This window comes from Zalophus californianus, chromosome 2, assembly GCF_009762305.2.
Source record: "Zalophus californianus isolate mZalCal1 chromosome 2, mZalCal1.pri.v2, whole genome shotgun sequence".
NCBI classification, from domain to species: domain Eukaryota; kingdom Metazoa; phylum Chordata; class Mammalia; order Carnivora; family Otariidae; genus Zalophus; species Zalophus californianus.
Window position 1 is genome coordinate 133,955,825 of NC_045596.1, and position 14,628 is coordinate 133,970,452.

At 38.0% G+C, this 14,628-nt stretch overlaps 1 protein-coding gene across 12 annotated transcripts in view; it reads left to right on the top strand.

Moving 5' to 3' along the window:
* Positions 1-14,628, top strand: part of RAPGEF2 (Rap guanine nucleotide exchange factor 2) — a 235,011-nt gene that overhangs the window by 60,907 nt on the left and 159,476 nt on the right. For all 12 annotated transcript variants that reach the window (XM_027597876.2, XM_027597879.2, XM_027597883.2 and 9 more), the window contains exon 2: positions 9,445-9,515. In XM_027597876.2, the coding sequence (XP_027453677.1) occupies positions 9,445-9,515 (71 nt within the window). The remainder of the gene's footprint in view (positions 1-9,444; positions 9,516-14,628) is intronic.

Genomic DNA, 14,628 nt, shown 5'->3' on the forward strand with positions numbered 1-14,628 from the left:
TGTGTGTGTGTGTGTTGATGTCAGACTATTGCTGTTAAGAAGGCCAAATTTGTTTATGTATGAATGTCATGGAGTCCATGATATAAATGTATACAGGCACAGACTGAAGCTGTCATGCATGTGTGGCATATCCCATACCATTGGGTACAGTAAAACAATTACAGTAGGATAAATAAAAAGATGTTAGATTTTAGCTTTGAAGGAGAATTCAAAACATGATTGAAAGGTGGGATGCTTCAGAAAGTGTGACCTGCTGTCCCTTCTAGTGGAATACTTGATTCGAATTTTATATATATGTCTGTAATATATAATATGTATTATATGTGGATGTTTCTAATTCTTTTCTATAATTGAATAATACACTTTTTTTTCTATAACTGCTGCCCCCACCCCACCATCAAGTGTTTATCTGGTTAGATGGTCAAACTTCCCCCTTCCTGCCACCTTACCTTTTACAGACAGATCTGAATTTTGAGCAGTACCTAACATTTTTTTTTTTTAGCATTTAGTTAATTTCTGACTAACATAGTTGGAAGGCTTTAATTACATATCTAGAATATTCTCATTTGCTTCTCCGGTTCTCTTGAGAAATAGAAAAGTTTGAGAAAAAGTATAATATTGGTGGTTGACTCCTCAGTAAAACATTCAAGATGGGAAAAACAGATGTCAAATTATTTTTGTCTTTTGTCCTAGAAAAATGGCAGCAGTGAAGTTTTCTATATTTAAACCTGCTTCCATTCAGAAGCTCTTCCTTTCTGCTAAGAGGCAATAAAGAGACTGTGTCCTCAGTGACCTGTTCTACTTTGTTTTTATTATGTTAGGACTGTCTAAACTCTACTGCTGTAGGAATATTGACATTTGTACAGTCAATGATTCAAAATAAGTACTGTAAGTTGAGCTTCTGGAATTAGGTATTTGAAACTTGAGGCAAACTGAGGGTGATTTTTGTGGACTCTAGGACCTCTTGTGGTGGAGATTGTGTTCAGTGGAGTGGTGTGTTAGCTCCCCTCTGCCCACCCCAACTCAACAAGGTTTCTACAGGGTTTACCCGAGCCAAACTGTCTGTGGGAAATGAGTTGAACACCAAACTGTAGGTTTTAACTGTGTTGTTTAGCAGAGAGTTGGGGAGGAGAGAGTATGTTTGGTTGATTTTTTTTTTTTAATTGAAATGAATCATTTTATTAGAGCAATGTGTGTGTTTATGTTTGTGTGTGCGCACGCCTGTGTCCAGCTGATTGACCTGGTGTTGCTCTTCATCAGATGTTTAAATGTTAACTTGAAATGCAGTCATTCACTGCCTGCTAGCTTAATCATGGAAGAACAAAAACCAGGCTAGCGTTAAATTTACTGCAAATAATTTTCTCGTGTGTTAATCTGTATATGTGAAATTAAAATTTGACTACACAGTTTTTTTACTCTGAGAAATTAAAGTAAGATAGTGACTTTAAAAAGAAGATATATTTTGTTTTTGTTGCCTAGGAGATGTGAATTCTGGGAACCTGTTAACTTGGTGGTAATGCATTGTTCTGAAGGGGAAATACTTATACTGACTCTTGAAAACAGGAATCGTGGACTGATTGAGACACTTGATATTTTTCTCATTTGTGCACAAGATGAGTTTTTAGTTACAACTAAATTGTTGATTTTTCTAATGAGAAATTTTAATCTTCACAAATGAAACTTAATTGCTTCGATGGATTTTCCCCCTTAGGATATGACAACGAACGTAGGGTGCAATATATTCTAAGTTGTTCGACATAACACTGCTCATTTAGTAATCATAAAAATTGCTTTGTGATGTCTATTGTTGCTGTAGCTTTTAACTCTTGCATTTTTTTCAATAAGAGGTGAACTTTTTGAGAATGAGGATAGGCTGCAACACTTCATCTCTCTCTTAGAATTTATGAAGTACTTTTCTACCTTCTTCAGCTCATCTACCTGAAACGTAACTGCTGTCAAGGCTCCCTGACACCAACTTGAAGTAGAGGAGTCTTGGGACAAGGGTGTGTTTTGTTGAAGCTAGATGTCTGTCTTGTAATTGTCATAGTTAATTCAGGAGGGAATGACTTTATAACTACTTTTGTCTCAAATTTAGCAACTGTTCAAAAACTCTCTTTTTTAAAGTTATAAGTGATGCCTTCTTCAGTGGAAAACACCCGAGGAAGTTTTAGACAAACAGAATAGCTTGAATCTGTACCTTTTACTTCTGGAATTCCTTATGCATGTGTCTTGTGAAGATACAATGCTGAAAAACCTGAAGCTGGAGAAATATATCCAGGCTTTATCAAAGATGACCAGTAATATCATTTTCCCGAGTTCTGATATGTGAATTTGAATGGAATTACAACTCTGGGAGAATATTTCCCTTCCGGTATAAATTAGTAAGCTCAGAAACAGTCTTCGTAGGATTTAAAGTTGAAATTGCTGTTTAAGAACATGTTTCAGAATTTTACTGAAAATCATACACTCCACCATGGATTTTTTTCCTGAAGTGTGTGATGGTGTAACTCTGGCATATGAAGGACTTGGATGGCACAAAACACCTCAGCAGTGTTGTGATTTGACATTTTTGTTTTAAATGCTCTGTTGCTTTACTCTGACATGTGGGATGGGGAAGCTGCTTTAAGATTGTTCCCTGCTAGGGATGATTGGAATTAAGTGATTTTAATAGGTGTGCTGATGGACTTGTCTCCCTTCCCCTACCGCCTTTTCATTACGAGCATGGGAAAAAGGACTTGTATTTTCTCAGATGATCTTAAGGAATGCTTTAAACACTCAAATCTCTTAAGTATATGTATAATGGAAATGCTCTTGAGACCAGTGAATGAGATTTCCAGTCATAGAAATGGTCTGTTGGTCTGGTCTGCCACCTTGTGGCCCTTTACAGAATTGTCTCAGACTATACAGGTAGGAGTTTCCCACAGCTCTGAAAAAGTTTGGAAACATGTTTTCTGCCTTTTATTCTTTTACTGTTATTCTCAGGAGTATTCACTTTAAGGTCTTGTATACCACCACCCCCACAGGAAGGTTGCACTTTCGTTTCTTTGCATCTAGTGCATCCACAGTCTGTTGATACACAGAAGGTATAAAAGAGAATAGAGTGACTTTGTTCAAGGTGCTTATTCTCCAGTTGAGGAGATAAAATGCAAACCCTTGAAAGTAAAGTGGCCACCCAGAACACATGTGAAGGGCCACATGTGAGTGGCACAGGCAGTGGGATCTTTAGTGGCTCAGAAAGGAAGCCCACATTACCTGTGCAAAATGGGGTGTGGGAAACGTGCTTTTCACTAGGATGAGAGGGACTTTGTTAGACTGGACCCAAAGATTGTCAGTCATTTGTACAGAAAGGGTGCAAGAGATTGTTGGTGTTTGGGCTTTATTCAGAAGCCCTCCTGGGGGGCTTTGGAAGCAGGAGATTTGAATGGGACGTGCTGGAAACAGTGCACAGGTAGGTGGTCTGGAGGTAATAGGCATTTTCTGCCCACCAAACCTGTTATAAAAATTGGGATTTATAAAGCAGACAATTTAAGGGACCCTTTAAAAGTTTTATAAATAATTCATTTGACTTTATTTTTATTTTTTTAGATAGAGATATATATGAAAAGGATGCATTAATTTGTAAAAATTCTGATGTGTATGATTTCAGGAATATTTTTAATTTTATATTCTTAGCATTACTATGTGCTTGTGAACAAGTGAAATTATATATCACGTTAGCCATATAGCCTAGCCGAGTAGATAGTCCTTATTTTGTTTTGCAACTATAGTCTCTGTAAGACACCAAAGGTCACACATCTTGGCAGTGATGGAGATGAGGATGTGAACTCTGCTCCATTTGACACCCAAACCTATGTTCTTTCCAACTATCCTTCTTGGGATAATTGTTTTATATGTTTTAGTGTATAAAAATGGAGAACTTCCAAATAAAACTTTGCAGCTTTACCGCCATGTTAACAGACACAGAGAAACTTGCAGGCTTCTCACCTTTCTCCCTCTCCCCCATTTGGCTATACACTTGAGTTTTAGTCTTGAGTATTTTAGCTTTTAACGTCCTTTACTAATAATGTTCAAGACATAGCTCTCTAATTCCTTGCTAGTGATCTTTAGCCTACAAGGATAAATTACCTTTTTGTCTTTGCAAGGGAGAATAAATTGGCATCAGTACAGCTCCTGGTGCTGACACGGATGCCACTTAAGCAAGATACTCCTTTCTCTTTCTCCTTACGTTTAAATCTGTAGGCATTTACCCCTTGGGTCTCCACAGGCCTGCTAATTGTGGCAAAATCTTGGCCTTAGTTTCTTTGATGATTGAGATAAAGTCTTTTTAAAGGAATCAACCTTCCTTTTTTTTTTTAATTTATCTTATAACTGGAGGGTTATACCCTTTGACCACCTTACTGATTATAGTTTAAATACATAGCTTCATGGGGCATCTGACTGGCTCAGTCCGTGGAACTTGTGACTCTTGACCTCTGGGTTGTGAGTTCAAGCCCCACACTGGGTGTAGAGATTACTTAAAAATAAAATCTTAAAAAAAATACAGAGCTTCACAAATGCATGTATTTTTTCTCATAGTGCAGTGCAAAATACCGCCTCCCTCATTGTTTACAAGGGGTCTCTAGAGGATTGGAAGAAGGAGCACACAACACTAATTGTGGGAAAGGAGTTAGAGGAATACTTCTCTTTTCTCAGATCTCCAAAGATTGTATTAAAATATATTGTAAGTTGTTGGCGAATCCCCGATTCTGGTGAACAAGTGAAATTAAAAGCTAGTTTTAAATGCATTATGAATTTGCTGTGAGGCTGATGATACTCTGAATGAGCCTCTAAGGAGAAATTAGAGAAAGAGCCCAAGATGCAGGAAACTTTCCCTCTGACTTCTTTCCTATTAGACTGTGTTGTGTTTATAGACTCTGAGCAAGAGGGTTGGTTAGGTTGTGAACGAGTAGAGAATGCTTTTGGGTTTTGATATGTGGTTTATGTTTGGGGCAAAAGTGTGTTTGTTCTTCTTTTCATGGAAAGCTGCATTCCAATCGGCCTGTCAGTATTCTTGTCTACCAGGCTGCAGTGTTTTTACAGTTGCTCAGCCTGCTTTCAAATAGCATCTATTTTTGAAAAAAGGATGTCCTTCCTAGGGTAGGAGGAAAAGCTTATTGTTCCAAAAAATGCTGCTTCCTGGTTAGAGCAACATGTTCCTGTTTGTCTTCAAGACTAGAAAAATTTGGGGAAAAATAGCGTACATTTTTAAGGGTCCTTTAAAATAGCAACGGTCATGTGAATTTTATTTGTCTTGGGAGGTGCACTTGGGGAATTCTCAGTTTGCATATCATAGTTTCTTGACAGAAATGTCAGTTGGGATACTTCAGGTGATTTAATGCTCCAGCATTTGTTTTTCTGCAGTCAAGTTTGTTGAAATGTAACTTCAGTCTGTGAATGTCTCTTGTTTGCATAGAAAAAAATTTATCATCCAAGAATATGACTCCCCGAAGGTCATACATTTCCTTGTTCATCTTAAGAGAAAGCCCTTGCTCTGTGATGCAGCAAGCATATCTGCTTTTCACTGAGGTTTGCAGATTTCAGGTTGGTTGGAGGAGCTAATCTTCCTCAGCACCCTACTCTTTTGCCTTTTTGTGTCTTTGCTGGGTAAAGGCAATTCCATGCCAATTTATAGATTATTTTAATAAAGACCAACTATTAAGAGGAAATGAGGGTTAAAACTTACAGGTGAAAAGTGAAGGCAGACCACTTAGCAGTGACCTCTACGGGCAAGGAAGGGAGTGGAAGCGGTTCCTGGGTTTGTTGGCTTGCTTCACCTGGCTTCTCATGCCCCCCCCCCCCCCCGCCCCCGTATCTCTTCCCTTACTCTTCTGATATTTTCCTTTCTCTTGGTTGTGCTGCCTGAAATCTCATACATTTACAGATTTGTTTGGACTATGGAAATGCAAATGGAGGCAGACAGCTCCCCACAGAAGATTCAAGGGCCCCCACTGATCACTCATCTCTGCATTTGTATTCAGATTTAATTTTAATTTTTAGACCAAGGCATTGATGCCTTAGAATGAGGTTTGGGGTAATGCAAGATCGCTGGACACCTGGGGAGAGGGTAGAAAAAAATGCGTAGGAAGATTCAAAAGGCCATCTTTGCCTATTTCAAAATATTGTTTGGTCCATTTTGCTCCTAGGGAAGGATAAGAAAGCTTGTCTTCCTTTTTGCCTTTCAGTGTTATTTACCTTACTTGAAATCCCTGATCATCGCTAAACCTAGTATTTGGCCACTGGGCTCTTTATGGAAGAAAAGCTTAACCAGAGTCCTTATTTCTTTAGTTTGCATTTCTTCTGCTCATCTCTAATCAATGTTCTTTCTTTCCTCAGAGTCAGGAGGAGAGATTTCCTGATGCCTTTTCCAGAACTTTTCTGCTTTTCCTACCTGTCTCAAATCTGTGATGGTTGTGTTCACATTGCACAGTGAAACATTACACTTACTTGTTGCTGCCATCTAGACATCATTTCTTACCATTCCTTCTGTTAGTTACAACTGAGAGATCTCAAGTGTAGATAACAATGTATCTGTAAAGTCATCTAATTCAAGCTAGATTATATTGCCTTCCATTTAACAGCTTCATTTAGAATAACGATGTCTGCTTCTTGAGTTTATAAGGTCCTTGTGGCATAAACCATTTAAAATAAGTTTCTTTTGAGATGGCTTATTTTAAGGGTAATAGAAGAAGCTCTAGACATAATCGTTGAATTCATTTCGAGAGTTGAATTCAATTCAAGAAGTTTATAGTCTAGTTAGATATCTGAAGTACGTGAAACAGTTGCATAGGATTCCCTGATTTTGTATTGCTTGAGTGACACATGTTTAAAATTATTCCCCAGAAAAACATCATGATTATGTGAGCTGCAGATGTCTTATTTATGCAGTGACATACATACAGATTTGGTCATGCAGTGGTGAGGTAATGCAGTCCCTTTCCTTCACACTCAGAGTTTCATAATGCAGGCTCCGTAACAGATTTCTGACCCATTTACTATGTCAGTGACTTATAGGTGAGAATACACCATTGTTCTCTACATTTTTAAAACTAATAAGCAATTTTATTTAATTTGCAAGTTATAACTATACTTATCTTAAGATAAATAATGTAGCTATTGTCCTTAAATATATTTTATATAATCATATAGGATATACGTTCATACTCCCAAGTTGTTGCATCAGTATTGACATATGTCCTGAGTGTGACATAACTTATTCAGGAAGGTGACCCCTGCACAACTATGAAACTCTACAATGTTAAGAAGCAGCAGATTAATAAAGTGCCATTTCATTAAGGGGTATGCTCTTTTACTTTGATTTTGCTGGGTTTGTTTGAACAAGACAGTTATTTAAGACCTATTGTCTTTTAAGGCTTACGGGTGTTTTTTCCCTCCATTCTATTTCTAAGCTTCCAAATTCTTGCTTCTGTCCTGTTTCTTTTAGATTTATCCCTTCTCCAGATTTAAAAAAAATTATTTCTTTCTACGGCTTTCCCAGTATACCTTTTTTTGTCATTGTAAATTTATTTGCTTGATGAATGTTAAATGAATGTGATTAGTCTTGTCTGTTAAATAAGAGTGTTTTAGGCTTTGGGCAGGTTATAACCCAAGGTTGATAGGTAATTCAGTGAAAAATATGTAAGACTTTAGTATTAGATTCAGAATATAAGCTCTTCAGAAATGGGGGGCAGTCTTTCCATACTATTTTAATGACTGCAAGTAGCACAGATATTTATAATATCTAAAATAGAACGTGAACTTTAGGATAGTCCAGAAAAGCTCTTATTATAGCTATTAAAGAAAACTCATTAATTAGGACACTTTTTATTGATTTTCCCTACATGCAAATAGAGTATTATGATTGGAGTCTGATTGTTTCTAAAGAAGGAATTTATTAGCTTTAGGAATGCAAACTTTAACTAGATGGTGCGAAAGGTTTTGTTTCAGCTTTCTTATTTGTATTGAATTTATAGGGTCTAGTTTCAGATTTCAGTCTTTAAATAGCTTTTAAAAGACTTGTGGGAAATAACAAGGACTATAGATGGATAAAGTTGAAGACCATCAGTTTATTTGAGAGTTGATCACCAGAGGGTGGCACTTTAACTTTCTAATATTATAAATTTTAAATTGGGACAATTTAAAGTTATAAGTAAGGTTTTTTCCCCCCTTATCACATCACAATATTGTTTAAGGACTACACCAAAATATTTTAGGCTGAAAACCTCCTCAATGTCCTCTTAAAAAGTTTTTGAATTTCTTATCTAGTTGTTATCACTATCCCTTATCTGTGCCCTTAATATATGAAATTTAATTGCACATATAGTTTGAATTGTTTAGAAAGGTATTCCTAGGGCTACAGAATTTTTTTCTTAATTAAAAGAGAGGATTAAGGGACACCTGGGTTGCTCATTGGTTAAGCATCTATCTTTGGCTCAGGTCATGACCCCAGGGTCCTGGGATTGTGTCCCACATTGGGCTTCTTGCTCAGTGGGGAGTCTGCGTCTCCTTCTGCCTGCTTGTGCTCTGTCTTTGACAAATAAATAAGTAAAATCTTAAAAAAAAGAAAAGAGGATTAAATTGAACCAAAGTGTAGTATAAGACTTGTATACTCAAAAGTATAAAACATTGTTGAAAGAAATTAAGGAAGACCTAAGTAAACGGCAAAACATCCCCTGCCATGGCTTGGAAGACTAAATGTTGTTAAGATGGCAATACTACCTGAATTGATCTACCGACTCAATGCAATCCTTATTAAAATTTCAGCTTCCTTCCTTCCTTCCTTCCTTTCTTGCGGATTGCCCACCCATGCCCTCTTCCTTTTGCTCCTTTTCTGGGCTGAGGAGAGTGCAGTGGGTTTCAGAGCCAAGAGGGCAGGGAAGGGTCATGTACATGGCTTCTGCTGGGTTCCATGCCATGGCCCAGTGCCACTGTGGTCTCCTAGAAAAAAAATTGTGGTATGTGAATTATATCTCAATAGAAATCTTATTTTAAAGACAAGACAAAAAGGATGGGGCAGCTGGGTGGCTCAGTCAGTTAAGTGTCAGACTCTTGGTTTTGGCTCAGGTCATGATCTCACAGAGGTGGGATTAAGCCCTGCACGGGGCTCCAGGCTCCTCGCAGGAGTCCACTTCACATTCTCCCCCCCACCCCATGCATGCACACAAGCACTCTTTCTCTTGCTCTCTCTCTTTCAAAATAAATAAAATCTTTAAAAAAAATGATAATTTTTCAAGTTTCTTAAAATACTTATTTTCAATAAGTTTAAGCCAATTTATTATATATTTTCATACCCTTGTATATATCCCCAAGATGGTTGAATGGATAACACTTGTGTGATTTAGTTTTTCTCTTGATTTTTCCTGCTTTTTCTTGACAAGTCTAATAATTTCTATTTTTCTTTTCAAACAGGATCTGGAAATAGTATATTCCTATTTACATGGTATGGAAGCCTTATCAAACTTGAGAGAGCACCAACTTAGGTAAGTCATTTTATGATGACTAATAATGGGATGCTGGAACTCGGTAGGACCCTTTATAATGGTTAAGAAGTAGGATTACAGATAACTTATGAAAACTCTGCCTCATCTAGCCTCTGTACTGGGCCTTATAAGTTTTACATCCATATAATAATTTTTTGACATTTCTACCATAGTGATATCTTCTCTTCCTCCATATCCCACTCCTTGCCCCCCTCATCTAAAGGAATAAAAACTACTTGGTGAATACCTCAAAAGGAGTGTTATTTGCTGTCCTGGCAAACAAAGATCTACATTTTAGCACTTAGATACATAAGAAACCAGAATGTTTTTAACCATTCAAAGAACAATGAGGTTCATTATTTTAATATGTTTTAGGTCTTTGTGTGGAATATATTTATTGCATTAAGTTAACTGCCCTTTTTTGGGAAACACATATAAAATCTTTTTGGTTCTATTGTACAGTGATAGAGTAACCTTAATTCTGGTTATCTGGGCTGTATTAAAAGAACAAAAACATATAATCCAGTGATTTTGTCTTAACTGGAACAGAATATAAAGGACCTTGGGAGGATAGATTATATATAAATACCAGCAAGGACATAGAGAAGGTTTTGTTTCCTCCAATTGTAGCTAGTTTTGATACCAGCAGTTTTTAATTATTAAAGGAATACTTTTTCTATGTATTTTCCCTTTACTCTTTAAACACTAATTAATTTGCGAGCATGTCAATTTCATATTTAGTTGTTAATTGAAAAAAGTCTCAAGAGGATTGAGTACTTCTAAAATTTAATTTTTAATGAAAAAATCATTTAAATTAAAGTAGATTGCAAGTTAAGTGTTCAAAAATTCAAGTTTTATTGGAAAGGGCAAAAACTATTGGGAATTTAGAAGATGGCTAAAATTAAAGTAGGAATAATTTTTAAAGTGTCTAACTTTCATTTTATGTTTTTTTTTGGTGACAGCTACCCTAAGAAAAAATTATAGCAACATCTATTTGATTAAATGCAGTTAATTTGCAAGTGCAAATTATTTAATAAGCAAATATAAATGGCACATTCCCATGTGTGTATAAAACCACACATGGATAATATTTAAATAATATTTACATATATTGTATAATGTATGTCTATAGTATATGTGGTTATAAAGTTATTTAGGTAACGGACTCTGTGCAATAGAACAAGGAAAATTTTAATACTTCTTATGGAAATTTTCAAAATTACAAAAGTAAATAGTACGATGAAGTCCCATAAATCCATCACCCAGTTTTAAAACCACCAGTTTTCCTCTGCTTCAAAGGGAAATTTTGGATAGAAATAACTGATTAATCCAGTCATATAGTTTAGTCTATTTATACTTTAGAAAGTCTGTTTTGGAGACTATACAGTTTTGCTTGTTGGCATGAGCTTACAGGGAGGGAACTTTAAGATGTTTATCTTATTCTGCCTATGTTGAAATCATTTATTTCTGGTATTTATGGAAAATATCAGCTGAAACTAAGTTCAGTCCTTTTTTAGAACAAGATCAAGATACCAACATGGTTAATAACAACAACAAAAAAAGAGGTACAGATAAATACAATGACTTGGATAAAATAGCTACCATTTCTAGGAAAAATATATCTTATTTAGATAATTTATTTTCTTTGAATTTTATACATAAAAGTTTTATCCCTGGGATTAACAGGGAACAGTTAAGACTTCCACATAATAGAGTTTTCCAATTTTAGAAAAGAAACCGCACTTAATCATGATTTTGAAAGTTTGTTTATTCGGCATTGGGTAATAGAACATTAGTCTTCTGTGAGGGACAGCAGAGACTTTCATTTATTGGAAAACTTCAGCTTTGTGCATTATTGTGGCCCACCCATGTGTAAGCAGTAAAGTGATTCTGAGTGTTAATTGGCATGCAGTTAATGACTATGTTGCTGTAAGATCACATATCCTATGAAGTGTATAGGTTTTCAGATCTTCACTTAAAAACTATATATTTTTTCAACACAACTTTATTTTTCTAACGTTTACTCCCTGAATCCACATGGATTAGAAGCAGCATATTTGCCAAAAGGGCAGAGGATGCTATAGTTAGGTGAGAGCCAAAAATCTGAAAAAGCAAAGTAACTGCCTGGACCCATTCAGTGTTGGAAATAAGAGCCTGCTGGAATATACATTCTTCAGCATTATGGATAAGTGTAATTATTGTTACATAAGCAGTTTTAGATCATTAAGAAACAACTAAATTATGCTTAGTATATTCTTGAATTCAGGGAATATCAATGTGCTTTTTGTAAAACATCCTCCAACAACGTTTAAAGATGACCAGTTTTGGTACTTTTCCCATTTATTTATTTATTTTAGTACTTTCCCCATTAATTTGTCTTATAGAAGATTTTATCATGATTTTCTGAGCGCACTGGTTAAATTTATTTATTCAGTCAGCAGTCATTGATGTGTGCCTATTATGTGCTAGACACTGACATAAGCCATGGAGATACATTGAAGTAGACCAGACCTCTGCCTTTATGGAGCTTATATTCCTGGTGGGGCAGACAAGATTTAAGTAAATGGGTCAGTGTTGTTATATTCAGATGTTAGTGCGTTCAGCACGGTGTGTGGCCGTATCCCAGCAGACTCTAAACCAAGGGTAGAGAAGCAGTGATTGAGACCTAAGTTTATTGAGGGAACTTAGGTTACAGGGAATTCAGGAACAGCGGACTGGACAAAACACCTGCTTCTGGATCCATAGTTAGCAAGTTTTTATAGCGTAGCAACTTAGTCTAGCAGCTGTCTGTAGCCCTTCCCATCCTTCCATGGCCAGTTCCAAGGAGCTCAAGGCCTGCCATCCAGTCACTCTTTATTACAAAGGAGATGCTCTGGGTTGGCCACCCCTGGAGCCCCTGACCTTGAACGCTGAACAACACATTCTTGTACGTATTCTGCTTGATGGGAATATAGAGTGAGGATGGGATCTCTACATTCTCAAGATAGTGATTAACAGGAACATTCAGAGTGTGCTTGTACAAACTAGCCTTCTAGCATGTACCATATACTCCACCTGGCATACCTTGGATGGTCCATACATATTTTTTTTTCTTTTTGAGAGGAGAGGAGGCAAGGAGGGGCAGAGGCAGAGGGAGAGAGAGAGAGAATCTTAAGCAGGTTCCATGACCTTGAAAACATGACCTGAGCCTAAATGAAGAGTCAGATGCTCAAATGACTGAGCCACCCAGGGGCCCCTGGCCTGTACATTTTTTATATTCTCTTCTTTTGCGATGTCCCTGGGGCCAAGTATGCCGAGGTGCAGTGCAACCAAATCCTACAGCAACAGTACAAGCCACAGCGTCCAAATAATAGGAGAACACAAATGGCTAAGAAACCCTAGAAAACATTTTGCCCGAGGAAGCCTACATTCACTGATAAGGGGGAGTTCACTATATACCCAACAGTTGGTTTTATTCTGTATAGAAGCTATGGTCAGGACCTGATTGGCAAATAGGTTCCCCATGCAGAATATAAGGGCAAAAAGTTAAGCTGTTTAGTAAGCACCAGAAGAGGCAAGTCATGATTGTTTAATAGAATGCAGGAGGCGGTGTTGTTCTGGAATAACACCACCCATGACTGTGGTTTGGCTCCAGGTTTATAGTACCCAATTGTTGGCCTCCCCTCTGCTATACAGTGGGACAAGCCTGAAAAGGATGGTGGGGGTATAATAGTGCTCCATAAGGTGATTATGATAGTGTCTTTTTTTTTTTTTTTCCTCTTGTGGGGGAGAGATAGATGGAGGGAGGGGCAGAGGGAGAGGGAGAGGGAGACTCCTAAGCAGGCTCCCCACCCAGAGCGGAGCCCAGCATGGGGCCCAGTCAAACAACCCTGAGATGATGACCTAAGCTGAAATGAAGAGTCAGGCGCTTAACCGACTGAGCCACCCACATGCCCCAGTAGTGTCCTTTTTTATGAGAGGCCTGGGATTGTGTACCTTCATTGTCTTTGGTGGAGTGGGGTCAAGAAATGGGGTGATGGGTAGGTCCTGTTCTATTCCTAGTCCCCATTGGGCCAAAAACCTGAACCACTGTGGACTTCTTTGCCATTTCCAGGGCCATCTAATTCTATGTTCCCCTGTAGGTGGATCTTGTGGCAGGGACAATAAAAGGTTACCTTGTGCCTCTTCCTAAAGCAGAGAACATCCTTCCTGCATGCTGTCAACTTATCTTCTAAGGGTGACATCAGGTCCTTGAGGGAGTAGAGTATAGGCACTGGACTGATTGGAATGTACCTGTTCATTTAATATCCTATCAACAGGCAGCTTGTCCAAAAGGCCAGTGAATGGATTTCTTGTCCCATTTGTTTCAACAGTCCATTCATGTGTTCCATCAGTCCAGCTGCAGTGGGATTGTATGGAAATACAATTTCCATCCATTGGATGGAAATGCCAATGGATGTCTGAGTGTTGGCCCACTCTTGCACTTCATGTCCTGTAAAGTGGGAGCTTTGGTCACCGTCAATGTCAGTGGTACCTCATAGGGAGCATCCAACCCTCATAGGGAGCATCCAACTGTTCTAGACTGAGGATGGTAGCCTTTTGGTTAGCACGCTTACCGGGGTTGGCTTGCAGGAGTTCTGAATGAGTGTCAGTACACATCAAAGTATAACAGCAACCATCAGAGAGGGGCAGGGGACCGAGGTAGTCAGTCTGCCATCTTTGAATATGGTGCTACTCCCTTGTTATCTGTCCAGTGTCACTTGACAAAGGTTGTGGCTGTTCCTGGGCATAGGTTGACCATTGTTAGCTGATGGTTCCAATGTCTTTGTAACACTACAGTAAGCCCCAGTTATTAGCAGTGGCCCACAAGGTCTGTGTCCTGTGTCCCACCTTCTTGTGTAGCCAGGTGGTAACATCTGTTGGCATATCTTCTAGGAGGCAGCCATGGGCCAGCTCATTATCTTGTTAAATATCAGGTGGGGTGCATGCTGTGTGTGCATCTACATGGTAAATAGTGATGTTCATACCTCATAATTGCTGGAGTATGTCCTTCCACGTTTTGCCCCAGAGTGGGGGTTCCTCTACCATCCAGTCCTGTGCCTTCCATTGGAGAAGCTACATGGTCAATTCTTTG